We start from the raw sequence: 25,051 nt of genomic DNA, 5'->3' as shown, positions 1-25,051 counted from the left end.
GTGGAGTGCCCAACCACTTGCACGTTAATTTGACGAGCAGGCTGTTCTGTTGATCTGATCAACTGGAACCCTCGACGTCGTAAGCGACGGAGTGCCAACAACAACAGCCCTTACAATAATATTTTGTTATATCAAGGTGACGAGCTGGCAGAAACGTTAGCACGCCGGGCGAAATGTTCTGAGTTCAAATTTCGCCGAGGCCGACTTTACCTTTCATTTCTTCGGGGTCGATAAATTAAGTACCAGATGAGTACTGGAGTCGATCTAATCGACTGGCCCCCTCCCCCAAAATTTTGGGCCTTGTGCCTAGAATAGAAAAGAATATTTTGTTACATCAAGGCGGTGAGCTGGCAGAATCGTTAACACGCCAGGCAAAATGCTTAGCGGTATTTCGTCTGTCTTTATGTTCTGAGTTCAAATTCCGCCGTGGTCCACTTTGCCTTTTTTATGAGTACAAGTACTGAGGGTTAATGTGACCTACTAACCCCTTCCCCCAAACTTTGTGCTTATAGTAGAAAAGATTATAGGGAGTAGAGCAGAATCGTTGGAACGCCGGACAAGAGGCATAGTGGCATTTCGTTTGTCTTTACGCATGGAATCGACATACCCATGACCCCCGAAATTACTCGCCTTATGACAAAATTTGAAACCAGTCTTTCGTTACACTGCCTTCAAGACACAATCTGCACCTTACTGTCAAGAGATGGTACATAGCATTAATTTCTTACTTTCACACACCTATAGACACGAATTGTTAATCTGTACCATGCTTCAGTGCAGTCGAGTTAGATCACTCATCCTTGTTTCAAATTTTGACACAAGGCCAGCAATTTTTGAGAAGGGGTAAGTCGGTTGCATCGACCCCAGTATTCAACTGTTTTTTTATTGACCCCGAAAGGATGAAAGGCAAAGTCGACCTTGGTGGAATTTGAACTCAGAGCATTTTGCCTGGCGTGCTAACGATTCTGCCAGCTCACCACTCATATTTCAAAGAGATATAGGGCAACAGTATATTTCTTATTTCCAAACATATAGTGAAAGCGCGTGGCTTAGCGGATAGAGGTACTCGATTCACGATCGTAAGGTGGGAGTTCGATTCCCAGCGGTGTGTTGTTATCCTTGAGCAACATACTATTTCACGTTGGTCTAGTCCACTCAGCTGGCAAAAATGAGTAGTACCTGTATTTGGAAGGGTCAACCTTGTTACATTTTGTGCCTCGCTGAATCTCCCTCAGAACTACGTTAACACGTATCTGTGGAGTGCTCAGCCACTTGCACGTTAATTTCATGAGCAGGCTGTTCCGTTGATCGGATCAGCTGGGACCCTCGTCATTGTAGCCAGCAGAGTGTCTCATTATTTTTCTTCCTAACTTAACTCGGAGTCCAGATCCTCTCAATGGATTCGAACCTGAAGTGGATAACGCGCTCTTCATTTTTTGGCATACAAGCCAACGTAGTATAAAGTGTAATCATTCGGCACCGCTTTGAAGAAATTTAGTCGAATGAATCGACCCTAGTACTTATATTTTTTTAAAGCCGGGCACTTATTCTAGCGATCCTTTTTGCCGAGCCGCTAGATTACGGATACGTAAACACATACACACATATATAATATTTTATAAGCTTATAAGCGATCACAGTGCATTGACTAAGGTAAATAGTCCATTGAGGCATATAAGCCTTCGACGAAAAAAGTAGGGTTTGCCGTGCGCATGAGACTCGAACCCATACCTCTTATGTATTCGCGACAAGTATGCTGCTTTTCACACACTATATATATATATATATATATATATATGTATATACGACGAATTTCTTTCGGTCACCGTCTACCAAACCTACGCACAAAGCATTGGTCGACCCAAGGCTATAGTAGAAGACACCCAAGATGACAACGCAATGGGACTGATCCAGGAACCATGTGGTCGGGAAACCACACCTTTCCAAAATCCTGCTGCATCTTGAATGGAATTTTTGGTCCTTATTAAGTCATTTTTGTATACGAGCTGACTTATCGTTTGGCTATAAATTTTGGTCTGAAAATTCCGACCTGTATGCAGGTGTATATAATAAACCTAAAACTAATTGACGTGAATTTTGCCGCCCTGCCTCTCTCTTTCTCCTTAATGAAGCATTTTAACGAGAATAATGTTTGATGTTAAAATATGAACAGAGATCAAGTCTATTGCATAATGCTAACCAATCAAATCAATTTTGTTTGTAGAATGAGCAGCATGCGTGAGGCATTCATGTATAGTAATGCCCTTATATAAATAAATATATATTTAGGGAATAAATGATGGATTTTTCCCTCTAGCTACTTGATAAATTCTTATAAAGACTTTATCCTATTATATATCTATCTGTCCTCTTACCCATCTCCCCCTCTCGCTCTTTCTTCTGATGTCCTGGCTTCTACTTCGCTGCTATACACATATCTCTGTCTTCCTCCTTGTTCCACTTCCTCCCTCTACCATCCTCTCCGCTCACGTGTGACCTGTGGTCAACTCTCTCTTTCCACTCCAGCCACTATGAAGGCGAGACGAACCGTTTTTTCTCCGTCCAGCTTCGTCATATCACAAGCGTTCAATATCAGATTCGCGTTTGGCCGTACGGCATTTTAATGTTGTTTTCACTGTCCATTTTTTCCTGTCTTGGTTTGTGTTTGCCACCTTGGAATCCTCTGTTTAGTGGGTCGATCCACTACTCAGGAAGAGACTATTCCAGAGTACGTTAGAACAGAGGCAGCTGACGAAGGAATAATTCCAAGTGGCTATCTGTTTTCCTGTGTTCGTCCCGTTGTCTGTAGTTCATTTTTCTAACGTCCTGTAACCTGATATGCATCTATATACACATGCAGATGTAAGTATGTACATATATGTGTGTATACATGCATATATATTCTTTGTATTATATATATATATATATATATATATATATATATGAGAGGTGACAGCAAGTGAACAATAAAAGTTTGAGCTCTCTATGGTAGATTTGGTGACTTATCAGATTGTATGAAAAGTTGGTTGCCTCCGTCATGTATTTTGATTCTGTAGGTCTGACTGGTGACTGCAGTCACCACAGCCAAAACAAAATCAACTCCTAGAGCTAACACGGGCAACTGCATTTTCACTTGGAGTGGTAGAAATATCAGTCAAATCTATACACATTACACTATACCATGTTAAATGGGAAAGACCTATAGCTATATATATATATATATATATAAAAAAAAGAAAAAAAAGTTATTGCTGTGGCAACTTAATAAGACAGCTGAATCAGGACAGGATGTGGAGTTACAAGAGAAGCACAGAGACGGTGACTCCAGATAAACTGCATTGTGATGTGTAGGGAACTGATAGTACTGAAATGTGAGGGAAGTAGCAATAAATCCCATTGGAGGATAAAAGTGGTGCCTTGTAACAGAAAACTAACTCTTCATATGAAACTGCTCCTGGTTCTATGACCAAACTTCCCGTTTTAAAGTGATCTAAATTAAAACCTTCAAAATATTTCATGTTAATTCCTGTTCCAAACACCTTGATAATGGTTTCAAATTTTGGCACAAGGCCAGTAAGTTTGTTGGAGGGGTTACGTTGATTACACCTACATCAGTGCTTGACCGGTACTTATTTTATTGCCCTGAAAAGGATAAAATGCAAAGTTGGCGTCGGCAGAATTTGAACTCAGAAAGTAAGGATGAACGAAATGCTGCCAAGCATTTTGCATGGTGTGCAAACAATTTTGCCAGCTCGTCTCCCTAAACTTAATCCCTTTCTACTTAAGATGCAAGGCCTGAAATTTTTGGGGAGAGGACTAGTCGATTACATCGACTCTGAAAGGAGGAAAGGCAAAGACAACCGACAGAAAAAGAATTCAGAACATAAGGGAGGACAAAATGGCGCGAAGCATTTTGCCTGGCGTGCAAAATATTCTGTCAGCTTGCTTCTTTAAACTCAACGAGTTATTTTCCTAAATTATTTTCAAAATGAGATGAAACAAAAACAATATTTCAACAGAAATTTGGCAACAAAAGGGCTGAAAGGATTCACTTACAAACTGCAGGAATTTCAACTGTGGTGCGGCAAGATTTATTGTCTTTGAAATTTGTGTCACTGTAACCTCTGACACACAAATCGAATTTTTCAGACCGAAAATTCCAGAATTTGGAAGGAAATATAGTGATGTTGCCTCACCACATGTTTACACTATAAATATACATCAACTTGTATGCTGGAAAATATGGTAACCACAGCACTCAAAATCCTTCAGTGTATGAATGTTTGAGGGACATCTTCAATAACCCTTGACTGACCAACAATAACAAGAACCCTTAAATGTGATATGATTCACCTGCCTCCTTAACATTTGTACTTGGTGCTAAACACCAATCTTCACAAAGATAAAGCGATAACACACATTAAAAGACTAAAAATATCTGAATATAATATACATAAATGAAAAGCAAATTTAAATAAATAGAAAGAAGTCTATTTTTATTAATATTAAAAATTATTATTCTTAAAATTAATGTTGTTTAGGAAATTCTGAATAGTAAATATTTCTTGGAGAAATGAAAGATAAAATCTGGGGTTATGATGGGGTGGAAAAAAAAAAAAAATTGAAATGTTTTGGGGACAAGTTTTATTTTTTGTATGAGTTTCATCAGTTTCAGGTGAGATTAAAATATAAGTCTGAGTGAAAGATAGGCCCTTGTTTCTTGAGGTCTGTGCTTTTAAAAGGTCAAAATAATGATAACATGCAGACATAACACTAATATGTTGATTATGATAAAAATGATCTTTAAAATATAGGCACTAGGTCATATATTTGGCAGTGGGCCCAGAGTGAGTGGTTGGGTAAAGTGAATTAGATCAACCTTACAATGCTTTGGCAGCACATTTTATGAAAGCCAGATGAATGAACAGCAAAATGAAGCTCACAGTCAATGTAAATGGACTTAACTACTAAATGTTCTAGCAATAATACTTTCTACCATAGGTACAAAGCCTGAAAGGATGAATGGTAAGATCAGCCCCAGCAAGACTTGAACTCAGAATGTAAAGAGCCGGAATGAATGATGCTAAGCAACTTTTTTTTCTGTTATCCTTACAAATCTGAAACCCCACTGCCCTTTTGTTTGTAGTATATAGCAAAGGCACAACACCTGAAATCTGGGGAAGAGGGGTTAGTCAATGCATCAACCCTGGAGGAATAAAAGGGAAAGCTGACTTCAGCAGGATTTGAACTCAGAATGCAGAGCTGGAATAAATATTGCAAAGCATCTTTTTTGCCCCCAACACTAACAATTCTGCAACCTTTCCACCCTTTACTAGTACTACTAACCCATTCTAGTATTGCTGCAAGGCCAGTAATTTTGAGGGGAGGGGGCACGTCGATTACACTGACGTTAGTACTTGACTAGTACTCAATTTATTGACTCTGAAAGGATGAAAGGTGAAGTTGATCATGACAGAATTTGAACCCAGAATGTAAAGAAGAGCTGCTAAGCATTTTTATCTGATACACAAATGATATTGCCAGCTCACTGCTTTGCTGCTGTTAATAATAATAATAAAGTTTTTATAAATAAATGTTTAATAAGGAATTTTTTTCTTTGTCTTTTTAGAGGATCAGAATGAATAGTATTCAACCTGCAGTGATAAATGATATGAGAGGTAGACTAGCAGGTGGTAGAATGATTGGGCCAAGATGACTAAAATGACATGTTGGGTGGGGGGAGGAAAAGGAGTGTGTAAAAAATAAGGTGACCTTTCACCTCACTACAAAACTTTGCTTCTGACACAATAGGTTTTCTTCACCCGAATTTGTTTTTTTTTTTTAAATAATTTTTTTTTTAGTAATGTGTATAGATTTTTTAAAAAATTTACAAAATTAAAAAAAAATAAATTGAATGTTGGAGAGAGTCTAAGAAATGTCTGTAGGTAAGACTTTATATGAAGGGTGTATAATTTTTTTGTGGTAGTAATAATAATAATAATAATACCACCTTGAGGTCCTTCCCATTAGTATTGAAGAGAGGGGATGAAGGATGAGGACTTGATAAGATTTTTGAGGGGATGGGTGGGGATTCCATCTATTTTGTTATACAACCTTTTCATTTTTTTTTTTTACAAAATATATATGTATGCATATAAAAGAGGGGAAGGGAAACGGGAATGAGTGGGGGTAACTCATTTTTCTCTTTTTTTTTTTAAATATTTTTAAATATTCATTTCAGTTCACAGTTCTCTACAACTAGACCAAAAAAAAAAAAAAAAAAAAAAAAAGTGAAAAAAAATCACACACATATTACAGAATGGAGTTGGACAAGTGATGTGTAGTTGGAAGAATGCTTTTCCTCACTCAAAGTTTTACACCAAATCCAGTTCCTTCAAACTAATATTCATAGATCTGATCCTGCTCCCTACCCTGCATTACATTACACCCACCAATGTTAAGGCTTTTTTGTTAATGTCATTGTTGTTGTGGTGTGGCAAATAGTTCAATAGACCCACTCACCCTAACATGTGTTTATGTTAATGTTAAGATCTTTTCTTCAAAGATTCTCAAAGTTCAGAGTCCGTACTTCAGCCTCCAAGTTTCTCTGTTGGAAAGTTACAAAATCTCTGCCCCGCTCCCCACCTCTTCTTTCCAATTCTTCCTCCTCCTCATCGTCGTCCTCCTCCTCTTCCTCTTCCTCATCATCACTCGACGTGTTGCCTTCGAACGATGTGAGAGAACATGGCGTTGGTGGCATGGCAGAGAGTCGACTCTGCCGACGATGACGGGCATTGCAGCTGCTGTTGTTTCGTGCCCCACCACTTCTACGGCGCTGTTTGGCCGACACTACTGCACCCGTACCCAGCGACCCGTCAGATGCTGATGATGTCGAAGAGGAAGGAGAAGGGTAACTGCTAGTACTCAAGTTTGTTGTCGACACCTCTGTTTCTGAACTTGTTGCCCGACCTTCGTCAAGGCCTGTGTTTTTCTTCTTGCGGGTTATCCGGTAGTCTTTCGAATCTTTCCCTTCCTTGTGCAGGATCTGAGTGAGCTTCCGACGACGTGCGTTGATGAACCAGTTCGACACCTGTTTGTGCTTTATATTCAGACTAGTCGCCATCTTCAGTTTATCATCCTCACTGGGATAAGCATTGTAGCGGTTCGACTTGAGCCAATCAGTCATTACACGAACTGCCTCTTTTGGCAGGTTTCCTCGACGCCGTCGTTTGCACCTGTCCTCACAGGCAATCACATTCTTTTCTCGGGGCGTTGCTGCTACTGCTGCTGTAGACTTTGCAGAAGGCACTACACGTGAGGCAATGACAGAATTTGTGGGATTTTCAACGACAGGTTGAAGTGGTGAGAGCTTGGCAAAGGGCTTGATCTGCCGAGAAAATGGAGGGTCTATCGGAGTGCTACAGATCTGATCTGGCAATAACAAGGTCTCCTCTTTTATAGCAACAGACTTCAGTGGTAAGTTCATATGGTGGTGGTGGTGATGTTGGTGATGATGGTGGTGGTGATGATGATGGTTGTTGTATGTGGAGTATGTCGTTAATGGATCTACACTGGGCTCTGCTTTGATCTTGGTTACTGAAAAAGAAAAAAAGAAAAGAAAATATTAATGAGGATAAATACAAAGAAAATAAATTTAAGTAATACTTTATCAAATAAGGAAAGATGAAAAGCTCAACTTCTTTTATTACCAACCTCCTTGAGACTGCTCTTAGTTCTGCAATACTATCTTTCCGTTTTATCAAAATTCATGTTAATTTATGTTCTAAAAACTAACTTACTAGATTCTTTATTATTTTCAAAATTAATTGAAACGAATACAGTGTATATCAATAGAAATATGGTAATGAAAGGATTGAGTCAACACTGGTATGTAACTAAAATACTTGCAAGACAAATTTCATCCCAACACAATGTAAAAAGGTAAAAACCCCATTTGGTCATGAACGACCATGAGATTGCACCTAGAAAGTTACCCTTTCGAGGCACAAATCTGGGCAAGGTTGTTTATGGAAGACCAGCAGTCACCTATACACACCAGCTTCCCCTCACCAGGCCACCGATGTTCTCCAAGGGAAAGGCAAAGGCTGATACAGTTTGGCACCATTGATGTCACAACTCATTTCTACAGATGAGTGAACTGGAGAAACGTGAAAGAGTGTCTGGATCAAAAACATGTTCAACTCAGTCTGGAAATCGAACTCACAACCTCATGATTGTGAGCTGAATGCTCTAATCACTGAGCCATGCACCATCATAGTAATAATTCCTGATATTAACATTAGGGTACCTTCAGCATGAGCATTCCAAAGTCCTTTTCCATGCGTGGGTCAAATGGAATTTGTTGAAGACTTTCTACAGATGGCTGCCCATCCTGTTACCAACCTTCACTTGATTCCAAGCAAGATGTGTTTCACAAGAGAATGGAAATAAATAACACTGCCTGCATATCAGTGATGCTCACAACCACCATGCGATGTCAAGACATGGGTACATATATATATATATATATATATTGGGCTTCTTTCAGTTTCCAACTACCAAATCAACTCAGAAGGCTTTGGTTGGCCAAGACACCTGCCTAAGTACTGCACAGTGGGACTGAACCTGAAACCACACAGTTGGGAAGCTTGTTAACTACAAAGCCCCAGCTGTAGAGTAGCATTATATCGTTTGATTAAATTAATTCCATATGATTGGTACTCATTTCATTGTCCCCAGAAGAATAAAAATTGAAGTTGATTTCTCTGAGATTTAAACCCAAAGCCCCAGGCATTTTTTTTCATCAAGCCAAGTGAAATTGTAATCATGGCCAATGATGGTGTCACATAAAAGCACCCATTACACTCTTGGAGTGGTTGGTATTAGGAAGGGCATCCAGTCATAGAAACCATACCAAATTAGACTGGAACCTGGTGCAGCTCTCAAGCTTATTTATCAGTTCCAGTCAAACTACCTAACCCATGCTAGCATGGAAAACGAACATTAAATGATAATGATGACAATGACTACAAATTCAGCCATTTCTGTAAGGAGAGGAAACTGACAAATTGTTATCATCATCATCACCATTTTACATCCATTTTGCATGCTTGTACAAGTCAAACAGAATTTGTTGAGGCAGATTTCTATGTTGCAACCCGCATCTGTTTCCAAGCTAATATATCCCTAATGGCAAGACTAAAAACAAAAGACACTACTTGTATGAAATGATGCTTAATTCAAACTATCACATGATGTCAAGACAAGGAATCACAAACATACACAACCATGCATGTGCACACACATGATCAGTTTCCATCTACCAAATTCATTCACAAGGTTTTTGGGTGAGCTTGTAGCAGAGGAACACTTGGCCAAAAGGAAGGGCTCTGTCAGAGGGGAAAAAGCAGTGGACGATACTTTTTGGAACTTCTGCAACTAGGAAGAAGAGGAAGAGAATTTGCCTTCAGATCAGAGACCTTGCCTACTTGTGACAGAGTGGACTCTGCTAAAGGAACTGAAGGGATTAAAGGCAAAACTGACCTTGGTAGGATTTGAACTGTAAATGTAAAGAACCAGAACAATAACGTAAAATATGCCATCTGACACTAATAAGTTTGCCAATTTGCCACCTTAATAATAATTGATTTTGAAGACCAAGAATTTAGAGGGGAGGTGGACTGATTAAATTGACACTTGTACTTGACTGGTACTTTATCCATCCTGGGATGATAACTTACAAAGTTGACCATGGCAAAATTTAAACTCACAAAAACAAAAAAAAACCATAAATACTGCAAGGCATTCCTGTCTGATGGTCTATCAATTCTGTCAATCACTGTTTTCCAAAGTCATTTGATAAAAGTTCATTATTTTCGAAATTTTGAAACAAAAGACAGCATTAAAAGGATTAAGAAAAGAGCAAGACATATGGATATTAGCTAGTGGCACAAGGAAGTATATCCACATGATTTCGAATGCTAGTAGTATAAAAAAACCTTTTTTTTCTCTATTTCACCAAAGAACAAGTTATAACTCATACTATAAAACACACTCCACAAACATTCACATAAAACATACCCAACTCCTGGAACTATTCACCTTAATTTTTGCCAATGCTAAATATCTTTAATTTTCTTAGCTTTTACAGTTTCTACCAGAATCAAGAGTGACTACTGCAAGAAGATAGCAACCAGCCTAAAGCCAACCTTAGTTCTAAATCTACCAAAATTTCATGCAAAATTAAGCTCCAAACACTTGCTTTCATAACAATAAAATTGTTTAATCCCTTAGTATTCAGATTATTCTGTCAAATGTGGGGATGGCGTTAGGAAGAGCATCCAGCTGTAGAAATTCTGCCAAATCAGATTGGAGCCTGGTGTAGCCATTCAGTTCACCAGTCCTCAGTCAAATCGTCCAACCCATGGAAAGCGGACGTTAAACGATGATGATGATGATGATGATTGTATTGAATTAATCATGCACTCACTATCTGATAGCTTCGAGATTTTGATGATGTGATTTTATATTTATAGAATGACATTGCAGGGTATGCGTGAGAAATCAAATCTGACTGGTTTGAACATAAATAGGTAGGATAATTGGGCCAGATATGGCTAATTTAAATACTTAAAGGGTTAACAAAATTCTTTACTAATTTCATAGTTTACAGAAACAAGGTGTATTTCAACAGAAATACAACAGAAGAACTAACGAGAACAGATTCTGGAATTATGATGACACCAGTCTCTTTACACTAATACAGAAGAAAATGAAAACATAACTACACTCCAATCTCACAATATTTGTTTCAAGTTGGAGATTCATTTAGTTACATTCGTCAGAAAAATGTTTACCTTGCTGTAGTTGGCAATAAGCAATAAAGTAAGCATTAATGTGAATCACTACCTTCAATCACTATTTCATATACAAATATATAATCGGACTCTCCTGTCATTAGACAACATATGAGCGTTCGGCAATTTCTTGCAAAAAAAAAAAAAACAGAAAAAAAAAACACATAGATGATTTGTATATAATGATCAAATGTTTGTGTTCACATAACCTCACTCCCTCCATCAAATCAACATTACCTGTACAGGTGCACCATGTGTCACATGTCAGATGATGAAATGATCACAGAGCAACGTGAAATGAAGTGCTCTGCTCACGGCCTTGGAATCAAAACCATGATTTTGCAATTGTGAGTGCAACACCCTAACCACTAAGTCCTGCACCATCACAATATATATATATATATATATATATATATATATATATATATATATATATACACACATATATATATATATACATATATATATATATATATATATATATATATACACACACACACAGGCATGGCTGTATGGTTGAGAAGCTTGCTTTCCAACCATGTGGGTTTGGGTTCATGTTTAGTCCCACTGCGTGGCACTTTGAGCAAGTATCTTTAAATTAGCCACTTGGCATGAACAATGTTTGCACGATAAGTGGTGTTGGCTTCTCTACACCCCACCCCCCTTGTAACTTAGCAGTTCAGCAAAACAGACAACAGAACAAGTACCAGACTCAGAAAAAAAAAAATTAAAATTATAAATACTGGGTTGATCTGTTTGAACTCTTGAAGGCAGTCCCCCAACACAGCTACAGTCCAATGAGTTCAATGAAAGATGTTAGCAAATGTGTGTGTGTGTGTGTGTGTGTGTATTGCTGAGAGGGTTTTGAATGTAAACAGATTCAACATTAAGAAAGGAAAAAAAAAAAGCAGCTTCTCCATCACTTCACCCATGACTGATTAGCATCAGCAACCCCAGTATACTCTGTAAAGTGGTTGGCATTAGGAAGGGCATCCAGCTGTAGAAACTATGGCAAAGATATCATTGGAACTTGACATGGCCTTACAGTTTGCCATTTCCTGTCAAACCATCTCACTCATACCAGCATAGAAAGTGGGCATTAAATGATAATGGACGTGATACACTGCCTTGTCCAGGAATCAAACCTTTGACCATATAATTCTTCACCAAATAACATATGAATCTGGTGAATGCATGTGTGTATATATATATATATATATATATATATATATATATATAAATAAATAGTAAATGAGTATATGCATATATACGTACAGGTATGTGCGTACCGACATCCACCTGTATGTATAGGTGCATATTTGGGTACAGGACATTGCAAACAAAACGTAGACGAGAAAACACACAAGCCACATATATATATGAAAGCATTATTGCTGTTAAAAACAGCAATAATGAGGTGGTTAGCAAGACTTCTACCTTAATAGGTACAATATTAAATATTTGAATAAAAGAAGGGTAAACAGTACCACTTGCCAAAAATGAAAGTGAAAGGTTCAAAAACCACCAATCTTATGCTAAATACACACACGAGGCATGCAATGAACAACGGAGTGGGAGGTTTAAAGTTCGAAATGCACACGGTTTGAAGTAGTGATTATTTGGGAAATAGATGTTGCTGTCTCCAACCGAAAATTGCAAGGCATGTTTTCTCATGCACAGCATGAAATCAATTGATATTGGGGTATGTAAACTACCTTCAAATTCCATCCTGAAGGTAGGCCTATTTTTTAAAGTGTTCATTGCATGCCTCGTGTGTGTATTTATCATAGGATTGGTGGTTTTCGAAGCTTTCGCTTTCACCTTTGGCAAGTGATATTTTTACCCTTCTTTTATTCAAATATATACATATGTATACATATATATATATATATATATACACACATATACATATATATACAAAATCTGCTGAGTCTGTCATTGTGTTGATGTAAAAGTATTCAGTTGTCAAATCAACAAATATGTAAATCAGTTGACCTGACCTTAAATATATGTGGGACACTCACTGTTGTCAAACCAATACCAATATATATTACTTTGACCTGACCTACATCTATGCTGTGGGTCATTCACAAGTGTCAAACCAACACCAATGTATTAGCTGACTTGGCCTACCTCTAAGTGTAGGTCACAAACACTTGTCAAACCAAAGCAAATATGTAAATTAGTTGACCTGTCCTACATCTATGCTATGGGTCATTCAGCATTAACAATGAGTAAGTGGGGTTTAGCAACAAAGCCAACAGCTCAGGCTCCAAGTAAAAAAATAATTTCTAACACAGGCCAGAAGAAGGAGGAGTCAGTTTCTTACTTAGACTGGTCATTATTCTAGTCACCTCTTAGAAGAATAAAAGCTAAAGTCAACCCTGAGAGTTTGAACTCAAAATGTAAAAAGGGTAAGGCACAATTTCTGAAGACCTACCAGGTACCTAACTTCCTTATCATAATAATAATAATCACAACAGCAACAACCTATTATAGGTACAAGGCCTGAAACCTGGAGGGAGGGAATAGTCAAATACACTGATCCCAGCACTTATTTCTATCAACTCAAAGGATGAAAGGCCAAGTCAACCTTGGCAGAATTTGAACTCAGAACACAATGATGGATGAAATGCTGCTGAGCGTTTTGTTCAAAGTACTAACGATTCTGCCAGCTCGCAGCCATAAATCCTTAAATAACCCTTTCTACTACAGGCAGAAGGTGTGAAATATGGAGGTAAGGAAAATAGTCAATTATATCAACTGTTATTTATTTCATTTGCGCTGAAAGGATGAAAGCAAAGTCAACCTTGACGAGACTTGAACCCAGAATGTAAAAATGGATGAAATGTTGCTAAGCATTTTGCCTGGCATGTTAACGGTTTTGCCAGCTTACTGCCTTAATAATAATAATAATAATAATAATAATAATAATAATAATAATAATAATAATTCTTTCTAGTGGAAGCACAAAGCCTCAAATTTAGGGGAAGGGATTAAGTTGATTATATTGCACAACAGGTACTTATTTAATCGACCCTGAAAGGAAATCGGCCTTGGGGAGAATTTGAACTCAGAAGGTAACGGCAAACGAAATACAGCTAAGCATTTTGTCCAGCACATTAATGATTCTGCCAGCTCACTGCTTTAATCCTTTCTACTATAGGCACAAGGCCTGAAATTTGGCTGGAAGGGGCTAGTCAATCAGTGCTTGACTGGCACTTATCTCATTGACCCTGAAAAGATGAAAGGCAAAGTCAAGCTTGGTGGAATTTGAACTCAGAATGTAACAGCCAGAAAAATGCTGCTAAGCATTAGTTCAGCATGCTAACAATTCTGCCAGTACGCCATCTTAACAACAACGATGATATTTCTAAAATGTGTGCAAGACCATAATTTTCTGGCAGTGATGGGGGTGGAGTGGTATACTTGATTAAATCAACCTCGTGTACTCAATCTGGTAAGGACCTATTTCCTCGACCTTTTGTTGACTTTGGCAAGAATTGAACCCAAAACTACAAATCATTTTTGTTTACCACTTTGCCAAGAGAGTCAACTATTGGCCCAATATGAATAATATGATTAATATGAATAAAATAATTATTTCTTTTATCTGCCACACGGGTGGCAGCAAATAACTACGTAATTATATAATTGCACTTTAATTAGTATTTCAAGTCCAAAATTAAAGAAAAAAAAAACACGTCAGTTTGTCTACTGGGTTATATAATTAACATTATTATTCTATACGTGGGGGTGGGTTGTCAGAACCGCTGGAGTGCCAGACAATATATTCAACTATTTAGTTACACCCAGAGTTCAAAAATCCACACACACAAACAGTGATTCCAACCAGGGTCTGCGTGCATGAGCGTGTGTGTGTGTGTGTGGTGGGAGGTATGACGGCCGACGGGTGGATTGGTGGAATGGAAGGGCTCTGCATTAAATTTACTCACTCACCTCTTTAAAAAAAATTGCTGGTATATATATATAAAATAATTTAAATCGACTAAAAATCTTCGATAACAGCTTCGGTATAGCCAAAGGGCAACCAGTAAAACAGAGGCAGGCATGAAGTCTACTTCCTAACTACATGGTTCTGGGTTCGGTCCAACTGCGTGACACACCTTAAGGAAGTGTCTTCTATTAAAGCCGCGGGCCGACTAAAGCCTTGTGAGCGAATTTAGTAGTTTGTGTAAATACATATACGCGTGAGTGTGTTTGTATCCCACTACCGCTTGACAACCAGTGTAAGTTTGTTTATATACCAGTCACCCAGAAGCTCGGCAAAAAGGAACTTATAGAAAGAATACTAGGTTTAGAAAAGTAAGTACTGGGGGTCGATTTGTTCGACTAACCCTTCCAAGGAAGTGCCCCAGCATTTCCGCAGTCTAAATGATTTAAAACAAGATATCTACATTCAAAAATGCCAAAATCCACGTATGTGTGCATATTATTATTACTACTAGAGCGCGCGCGTGAGTATTAAATTTCTATGAAGAAATTTGAACTCAGAAAGAGAGAAGGAGTGAGAGAAAAAGAGAGGGAGAAGGAGAGAGCGTGTAGTTCACTGTATATGTATGTATGTGTGTGTGTAGTTGTGTTATTAACAAAAGAAAGTCACATACAGTGACAGTTATGGCGGTCTTGATGCCGGCAACACGTGCTTTAACAATTGAAAACTGACAGATGCACATTTTACGCAGAGACACCCCTGCTTCTTTCTCCCTCTGTATATAATTTATGTATAGAACATTTACAGCGAGAGAGAGAGAAAGAGAGAGAGAGAGAGAGAGAGAGAGAGAGAGAGAGAGAAGGAGAGAGATTGCTTTGGTTACCAAATCGTGTTACGTTTGAACGCAGTTACACTTACGTCTTTTGTACGTTTGCATGTCACACGCATAACATACATAATCTAAGCCACAAAGCTTTCAGCCCTAGAGCCACTTCTATAACTCCAACTATATATATATATTAGTTGGAGTTACAGAAGTCTCTCTCTCTCTCTCTCTCTCTGTATATATATATAAAATGTAATAATATATTCAATCACACACACAAAACCAAGTAGGTCTTATCACGACGCGGAATACAATTAAGAAATTTAAGAGATTTGGGCAGAAACTTATAAAGACTTCGTATGTGATATGGAGATAGCCGGACTTTGTGATGGCGAAGATAAATCTACTTGTTACTATTCTCTTTTCCTCACTCAGCCGGACGTCATTCATACACAAACTCCGCACTGAACTTTGTGACGATCGTTGGATATGGTGTACTTAAAACATGAGTTAGACCTGTAGTATTGTTCAACAGAGCGACCGTATACATACACATATATATGTATACACACCACACAACTACATGCGGACATGCCTCAATTTAGGTAGTTCCGAGTTACCTATTTTTTCGATTACTTGTTCCTTTGAAGAAAAGAATGGAAAAAATAAACCTCAACTGCAGTCGATTCATCCGAATTTACGCCGTTTCTCAGCAAACATTAAAATGCATATAAATTTTAAAAAGAAAACAAAAGAAAAGCACTAAAAAAACCCAATGCAAAATGAGAAAGTCAATAAAATACATATGAAAACTTGTACAAATATCATTTATTAAAACACACAAGCTAATAATTTTGAAATGCTTTCGTGTTACTTCGTTTTGGGAAATTAAGTCGCATGTCCTGGAATCAACTGCCGATGAAAATTCAAGTGTGCTCTTGTGTATATGTATGTATATATATATGTATGTGTGCGTGTGTTCCGGTGCTGTTTCCGTTACACATGGAAAGCGAAACAGATGTGATAATATAATATAGTAATACACATCTCTGTCCGTCTCTCCTTTTAACTTTCGGTCACGAGATTCTGATCACGATGAGGGACAACCATTAAAAATTTCACGGATTATAGCAACCCGAGTACTTATCGTTCCTTATTTGTCGAACAGCAAAGTTACGATACAATGTTAGCAGGTTAGGGAAGTTAGTGTGAGTGTGTGCAATTAATGCCATAAGAATTTCTAAATTTCCGACAGAACGTGAAATAAATTTTTGGAACAGTAGATCTCGAAGCACATAAAGCTATAATCGCATGCAAATATTGGGTTGAAAAACCCTTTTCGATAGAAAAAGCTGAAGGCTGCTGCGATCTGAAATCCACAGTTCCAATATATACATATCTCCTACACATTTCTTTTTTCCCCTCCTCAATCCTTTCTGTCGAAGAGCCTAAACTCGAAACGTGAAAGACTTTTCCATTCTTCTCGAGAGTCAAACTAATACACCTACTTGTTCCCTCACCTATCTTCGTTTTTTGTTTTCTGTAAATTTGAACTATATACAGGGTGATTCAAAAGTCGCCATACATAACAACAATTTATTATTTTTTTTATAAGAAACAGTTTTTTTTTCTATATAACTGTTTCTTATTAAAAAAAAAAAAAAATTTTTCCTATGTATGGTAACTTTTCAATCACCCTGTGTGTGTGTGTGTATATGTATATATATATATATATATATATATATATATATATATATATATATATATTTTACTATAGTTTCAGCTCAAAGCTGCGGTCATGCTGATGCCCCACCGTTTTGCTACTCTGTTATTACTGAGAGCCTCCTCCAGTATGTGGCGCTTGGTGAAGAATGGAGTTTGATGTAGCTACCCTCATTTGCACCTCTTGCCGTGAGGTAGGTTCATCTGGGACTCTCGACAGGAAGAGGTCCTGCTTTGATTTAAAAACCCCTACATACATACATACATATATATATATATATATATATATATATATATAGAGAGAGAGAGAGAGAGATGGAAATGTAGTGTCCGAATAGCGACATAAACAAGGACCTCCAGTGCGAACCGGAAGGGATCATACAAGAACGACATGTTGAACCTCGCTAATACTTACAAAAGCTCTGTAGCATGGATGTTTTATTGTTTATAAAACAGTATAAAGCCATGATTAAGTCAGGTTAATTAGTCTTACTAATCGCGGGTTGTCTCATTGGTTCAAAATACTATTTATAAGAAGCGTACCTTTGGAGAAGGCACGTTAGGAAAAAAGTATACAAAATAATGATAATAATAATAATAACAATGATAATAATCAATAAATAAGTGAACAAAATGAAAGCTAGAAGCATTGTTACAGCACCGGATAAAATGCTAAGCGTGCGATTTGTTCCGGCTTTACGTTCTGAGTTCAAATTCCGCCTTTTTCCCTTTCAGGGGTCGATAAAAAAAAGAAGTTCAGCTCTGGGGGCGATGTAATTGACTCGCCTACCACTGAACACTACTGACCTTGTAAATATAGCAGGAAGCATATTTTTAAAACAATATGTGTACTCCTTTACTAGTTGCAGTCACTGAACTGTGGCCATGTTGGAGCACCGCCTTGAAGGATAAGTCGAGCACATACACTATCGGTCTCTCTGTTGAACCGCTATATTACGGAGACATAAACGAACGAACACCAGTTGCCGAACGATGAGGTGGTGGTAACGGAGGAGGCGATAGACATAAGCACATATATACATACATACACACTCGACGAGCTTTCACCTAGTTTTTGTCATCCAAATTCGCTCACAAGGCGTTGCTCGGCCCGGGGACTTACATAGCAGAAGACACTTGCTTAAGGTATCTCGAAATGGAACCAAACCCAAAACCATGTGGTTGCAGAGGAACTTCTCAACCACACAGCCAAACCGGAACAACTTTTTATCTTTTACTTGTTTCAGTCATTTGACTGCAGCCATGCGGGGGCACTTTGAAGGATTTTAGTCGAACAGATCGACCCCAGGACTTTTTTTAAAGCCTAGTACTTATTCTGTCGGTCTCTTAGATCGAACCGCTACGTTACGGGGACGTAGATACACACACACACATATATATATACGAAGAGCTTCTTTTAGTTTCCGTCTACCAAATTCATTTGTAAGGCTTTGGCCAACCCGAGAATATAGCAGAAGACACTTGCCCAAAGTGGCACTGTGAGAATGAACCAGGAACCATGTGATTGGGAAGCAAACTTCTTATCGCACAGCCATGCAAATATATGGTCTTGTGAAAAATTTCGAAAAATGTTTAGAGACTTATGTGAAAAATGTCGATTCATTGAAAAGAATTATTCTAAGACTGTCAAGAATGCTTCTGAAAATTCTTTAGTGTGATAAGACTTTCTGTATAAGCGAATCTGTAGGGACCGCATATTAAATCAAAAATTTAATATCGAAACAACCGGACTCGGAAAGTGAGAGGGGGGGGGTTCATAGAAAACTAGAGAGGTTGGTATCGGTAAAAGATCAGTTAATTAAATTAGTAAATTAAAATTATTTTAAATGCTTTGGGAGAGGTGCAGTGAGTTCTGATGTTCCTTGTGTAGTGACGTCTTTCTTCAAAGAAGTCGAAGATAGCAAAACAAAACTAACCAAGTTAGAGCCATATATAACAATTTTTTTTTCAATTTATAGACACGAGGCTTGGAATTTTGGGAGAGGGTATTAGTCGACCATGGTGGAATTTGAACTCAAGACGTAAAATCAGAAGACGTCCTGAATTCAAATTCTAATGATGCTGCCAGCTCGCCAATTTGCCATCACATATAATAACAAAGTAACATTTGGTGAAGAGTAATAAACGGCGCACATGGCGTTATTAACTCAATTGATTACTAAATATTCGTTTAATCCAACTGCTAGACTGTCGTGAAAGATATAAAAACCAAGCCAGTTTTAATATTCTCTCCCAACCCATTCGGTTCGTTCCATAACTGCATCCCTCTGGAATTTTTACTTTTAACCCATGTTGCCCTACAAAATAGCTCAAACTGAACATAATCCGACACCACCACCACATACACCAAAATCTCCCAGCACTTTGTTATCTATTACTCCGTTATTTCAAACTGAAACAAAAAGAATGAAAATAAGGGGGAAAATCGGAACACCTGATTATATACGAGTGAGTGGACAAACGAAAGGATGTGTCGCTCGACAAAGTTGGTAAGAGTTACATATATTTTTAATAAATCCCTCACTCTTCTGATAGTTGATAAGATGGGTCTGTCCCATGTGCTCACGAAGTTAAGTCAAATGAAGCATCGAATTGCAAGTGAACAACCAGCTCACAGCTGCCGAGCCTGCGGTTCTCTCTGCGTCTTAATTTGGACACAAGTTCTCTACCCCCAGCATTTTTTAGGGTGTGGGGAGGGGTTTAGATGGTATCATCAATCCCAGGAACTGACTGGTACTTATTTTATCAATTCCGAAAGGATCAAAGGCAAATATGACCTCAGAAGTAAGGTGTCCTATATACCACGTAAAGGAAAAGAGTAGTTTCCATCGACTCACACTTCATTCTGTTTTTAGTACTCCCTTAACATACATATCTAAATTCATACAATCCACCCTCTTGAATTACCACCATGTAGTGCGATTGGATATACGTATGTTTTTATTTCTCCAATTCTCTCTCCAAGACTTATCCTGTCTTTCAGAAAAAAGCGCGTTTTATCGAAACATCCTTGTTTTTTCTACCCAGTTTCCTCAGCGTCAAGCTAATACAAACTATGCATTTAATTTTTACCTCGTTCTTCTATTGTATTTTTCGTCACCTTTGCACTGTACATAATATACACATTCAAAAAATACTCAACTGCTCAACAAGTAGCGTGAGCTACAACTTTTATTGGTTCATCTAACAGAATATCTTCACAACATAACAATGACCCCTGTTCAACAAACAGCTCAGAGTTTTCCGGGAGGGGAGATGCCAGAGGGGACAAGAAGCACATTAACTCTTTTGAACCACCAACACGCGCGCATTGGACTATCATAGTTATTAATTAAAATGGGGACGAAAATGGCTTTACCCCCAGGGCGCCGAGAACTCTTGTTTCGTAACTGTATGCACACACGCTATATATACACACACACAAATACATATCCGACACAAAAACATACTCAAGTATATAATATATTTTCATATACACGAATATAAATACCTATATATATATATATATATATATATATATATATATATATATATATATATATAATGTGACAGCTGGCGAATGTGTGTTATGTTGAGGTTGAGAGAAGACAAGGCTAGCCACTAGTTTCATTGTTAGCAACAGATTGTGTCCTTTTCAGAAGTGTTTACTCACGGCTGCTATATCTTTCTGGACGCACACACGCACGCACGCACACACACACACAGCAGCGTGTGTGAACAATACACACGTTAGGTCTAAAAATATACAGAAACACTGCTTCGGATGTGTGTGCGTATGTGTGTATATATATATATATATATATATATATATATACACACACACACATTTGCAGAAAGAATACCATCTGAATAGAACGAGCACACACACACATGCATACACAAATGTGACAACTTGATTTGATATGCAGATACACACACACATGATATATATATATATATATATATATGGAAAATTCAAACTCTTTTAAACCGTTGTTACAATATTAGGCACACACACACACACACATGAAATACATGTATATCAATAACTTTTCAAATGTCTTTGTTCATATGCGCTAAAAAAAAAAAAAATTGACAGATGGTCTAGTTATAACTGTTTCTGATAGAGAGATAAAGTGTATGTACGTGAGTGTGTTCTCTTCAGCTTACAGATATTTGTCAAATACTACATTAACAAGCCAGCTTAGCTAGCCAGCTCGTCACTGTGAACCTGTCAACCACGTGGGTGAACGTATATCCGAGATCAAATCCTGTCCGGCGTCAAGATAATGAAATATAATACATACTAGTCAAATATCGAGTAATTTTACTTTTATATCTACTGTCCCCAACACAGTTAGTACCCTATGTCAGGAGAGAGTTCTGAAATAGTGACGTCCCATATATCACGTAAAGGAAAATAGTAGTTTCCATCGCCCCACAGTTCATTTTGTTTTTAGTATTAGCGTGTTTCATACAACGGAAATACTTTCCTAACATGTTATGGGACTTCGAGGGACAACAATGACCAACCCCGCCTGTGTGTGTGTGTGTGCGCATAGATATATGTATGTGTGTGTTTATATCAAGTTATAATAAAAACAATTAAGCATTAAACTTGATTGAAGCTTATCCAAACACTCAGTTTTCGGCGGCAACTTATGTGTTAAGCTTTATCATAGCTATGACAGGAGCGCCCATTAATTTTCACCAACCCACTCCACTTCCTTTTTCAGACCCTCCTTTAACCGACTAGTTAGTGACATTAAAGGAGGGCAAGACAGGAGCGGTTGAAATACAGGCTACCACCCGCCTCAGACGAGTAGCAAACGAACTGAAAGACTCAGTCTTCGGTGGTATATGTCTTAATAGTCCATGATTATAATAAGCACGACGCCAGAAAATCGTGTAGGGTAATATCGATCTAAATGATCCCAATATATGATTTGTGTCTGGTTTATCGACCCCGGAAGTAAAGCAAAACTGGGTTGACTAATAAGGATTTGAACTTAGATGATAACGAGAAATACAGCAAGACATTTTGTTCGACACATTACAGAACGGGACATATTTAGTCTGGAGGAGAAAATTGTGTGTGTGTGTGTGTGTGTGTGTGTGTGTGTGTGTGTTTGGATCGAGACTTGGTTAGATTTGAAACCCGAATGCGAAGGGACGTAACTAAGTATATCGCAAGTATGCACACAACACAATGAGACACAGAGAAAGAAGGTGGGGGGGAGGTCTAAGCGCACTTGTGTGGAGGATAAAATTGATACAGAAGAAAATCCGATCTGTATATACCACTGACATATAAAGCTTGTCAGAGAGTTTATTAGAGATATGCTTCGTCAGGAAACAGTCGAGATAACTAATCTGTCATATATATATTATATATATAAGCGTGTGTTTGTGTGTGTGTGTGTGTGTGTGTGTGTGTGTGTGAGCAAACATAAGTCTTCTGAGAGTGAAATATATATTACAAACACACACACACGATATGAGTACACACTCAACGATGCTCATTTTACACGTGCCTGTGTGAAGCGGATGTGACAGCATGTGTATGCACACACACACACGCATACACACACAGTTATGCATAAAAAGATAAAAAGCAAATGAATATTTAAATCTAAACACACACACACACACACAACAGAGGTCTTCTTACAGTCAACATCACATGTTACAACATAACCAAGCATGCTTTAAAAAAAATAATAATCAGAAAACAAAAAACGTAATATGACAAAGAGTGCGATTATATAGCAAGAAGTGACGGGAATTACCATCGAAACACGCACGCACACGCGCACACATACACACGTGCGTACTTTCACACATACGCACTATTATACACGTGTACTCACTTAAGACGTGAGTGACAGGCGCGAATCAATACTGGCAGCAACACACATTAAAAACATGTGGACACACACACACATACGTATAACACTACAACATGCACGCACAGAGAGAGATAGAGAGAGGGCTGTGTGCATGTCTGTGCGTGTACGATCAATATAGCAACACAATCAGGAGGAGGAGGTGAAAACTGGCTAGACAAAGAAAAACGTGTATAGATTATGTGTATAAGTATATATAATTTTAATCGAGGAAAGTTATAAAGCAAGGGTCGGGGGGGGGGGGGACTTTGTAGATGACATTTTTGTAAGGGGCGTACAAATATCTCGGCCCCTGAGTCAATTTATGTGTGTGTATATATATATATATATATATATATATATATATATACATATATATATAGGCACAGGCGTGGCTGTGTGGTAAGAAGCTTGCTCGCCAACTACAAGCGTCCGGGTTCAGTCCCACTGCGTGGTTCCATGGGCAAGTGTCTTTCTTCTACAATAGGTTCAGGAAGAGCGAAGCCTTGTGAGTGGATCTGGTAGACGGAAACTGAAAGAAGCCTGTCCTGTATGTGTGCCTTTTCTCCCCATCACCGGTGTTACTGAGTTTACGTCCTCAAGTGGTAGTCTTAGAAAAAAAAAACGTCCTGGGGTTGATTTGTTCGCAGTCAAATGACTGAAACAAAAAAGAACGTGTGTGTGTGTGTGTTTCTGCATGTGTTACAACATGCATACAAATTATTATATATAACAGCTCTCTCTCTCTCTCTCTCTCTCTCTCACGACACATACAAACACCCAGTAGATACATTCATACCGAGGCAGTAGATTGACATATGCATAGTCAGGGATAAACACACACACACAACACGCTAACAAAGGTTAAAGTAGATGTATTACTCTACAGACGAGACAGATATACACACACGTGTGTGTGTGTGTGAACATACATGTGTATAGCAGCACAAAAGACGTCAATTGCATGAAACTACGACTATGCTGGGACACCAATAGTTTGATCGACCCCCTAGTACTTAGTTTTTCAATATCTTATCGAACCGACATGTTACAAGGCCTGGGAGGGGCACAAACAAACAAGGCTGATTTTTTTACACCATAAACACACTCGTACACACTCATACACATGCAAACGCACACAGCCTTAGGACTGAAACGAATAAAAAGAATATATAGGAAAAGATAAGGAGAGCTTAGAACGCATATATAGATTATTAAATACATGCTTGAACTCCGAAACACGCAGCCACACACACACGACATATACACAGACAGGCCAGTGTACATATTTAAGACCAGTTCATATTTCAAAACACTCATGTTTTCGTAAACATTCATGACACGCTCACATTACATATTCGGTTAACTGAAAGAACCACTACTGAATAAAATCAGGCTGCATAATTGAGACTGATATATATAGAGTTATAGTCTATCTCCGGACACATTGTCCTGATGACAGCCAGCGCTTCATAACATTTAAGGGCTATGCGATTCCTTCGTCAGCGGAAAAGGCAAAGAGAATCGAATGTTGTTTACATATGCCGCAATAGAAACCAGATAAGTAAGAACAGACGAAATATCAAGGGTCAAACACCTATTACTCTATTTTCTTTTTGCTCGGGTCAAACCCTCTAAGTTTGACCATATCAAGAACACAAATACATTCAATTTGTTATGCAACCCCCCCCCCCAAAAAAAAACTGATATATTAAATCGTCGAAATCAACATTTAAATCGAATTAAAAAAAAAAAAAAATGGAAATGAGCAGTTATAGCGATTATATAAATACTTCGTAGTTGATAC

General features: G+C 38.1%; 1 protein-coding gene across 2 annotated transcripts in view; it reads right to left on the bottom strand.

The window, feature by feature from the left end:
- Window positions 1–4,469: 4,469 nt before the first annotated feature.
- Window positions 4,470–25,051, bottom strand: part of LOC149134500 (uncharacterized) — a 27,252-nt gene continuing 6,670 nt past the window's right edge. The window contains exons 1-2 of one of the 2 annotated variants that reach the window (XM_089356786.1): window positions 14,817–14,835; window positions 4,470–7,596 (exon numbers count right to left, since the gene is read on the bottom strand). In XM_089356786.1, the coding sequence (XP_089212912.1) occupies window positions 6,560–7,486 (927 nt within the window). In that variant the 5' untranslated portion in view covers window positions 7,487–7,596; window positions 14,817–14,835 and the 3' untranslated portion in view covers window positions 4,470–6,559. Of the gene's footprint in view, window positions 7,597–14,816; window positions 14,836–25,051 lie in introns of those variants that run through there. The other variant, XM_089356785.1, reaches the window with a different exon arrangement.

This window comes from Octopus bimaculoides, chromosome 8 (assembly GCF_046866305.1).
Source record: "Octopus bimaculoides isolate indiv1 chromosome 8, ASM4686630v1, whole genome shotgun sequence".
Taxonomy (NCBI): domain Eukaryota; kingdom Metazoa; phylum Mollusca; class Cephalopoda; order Octopoda; family Octopodidae; genus Octopus; species Octopus bimaculoides.
Note: the sequence above shows the minus strand (reverse complement) of the source record. Positions and strands in the feature narration are given on the sequence as shown.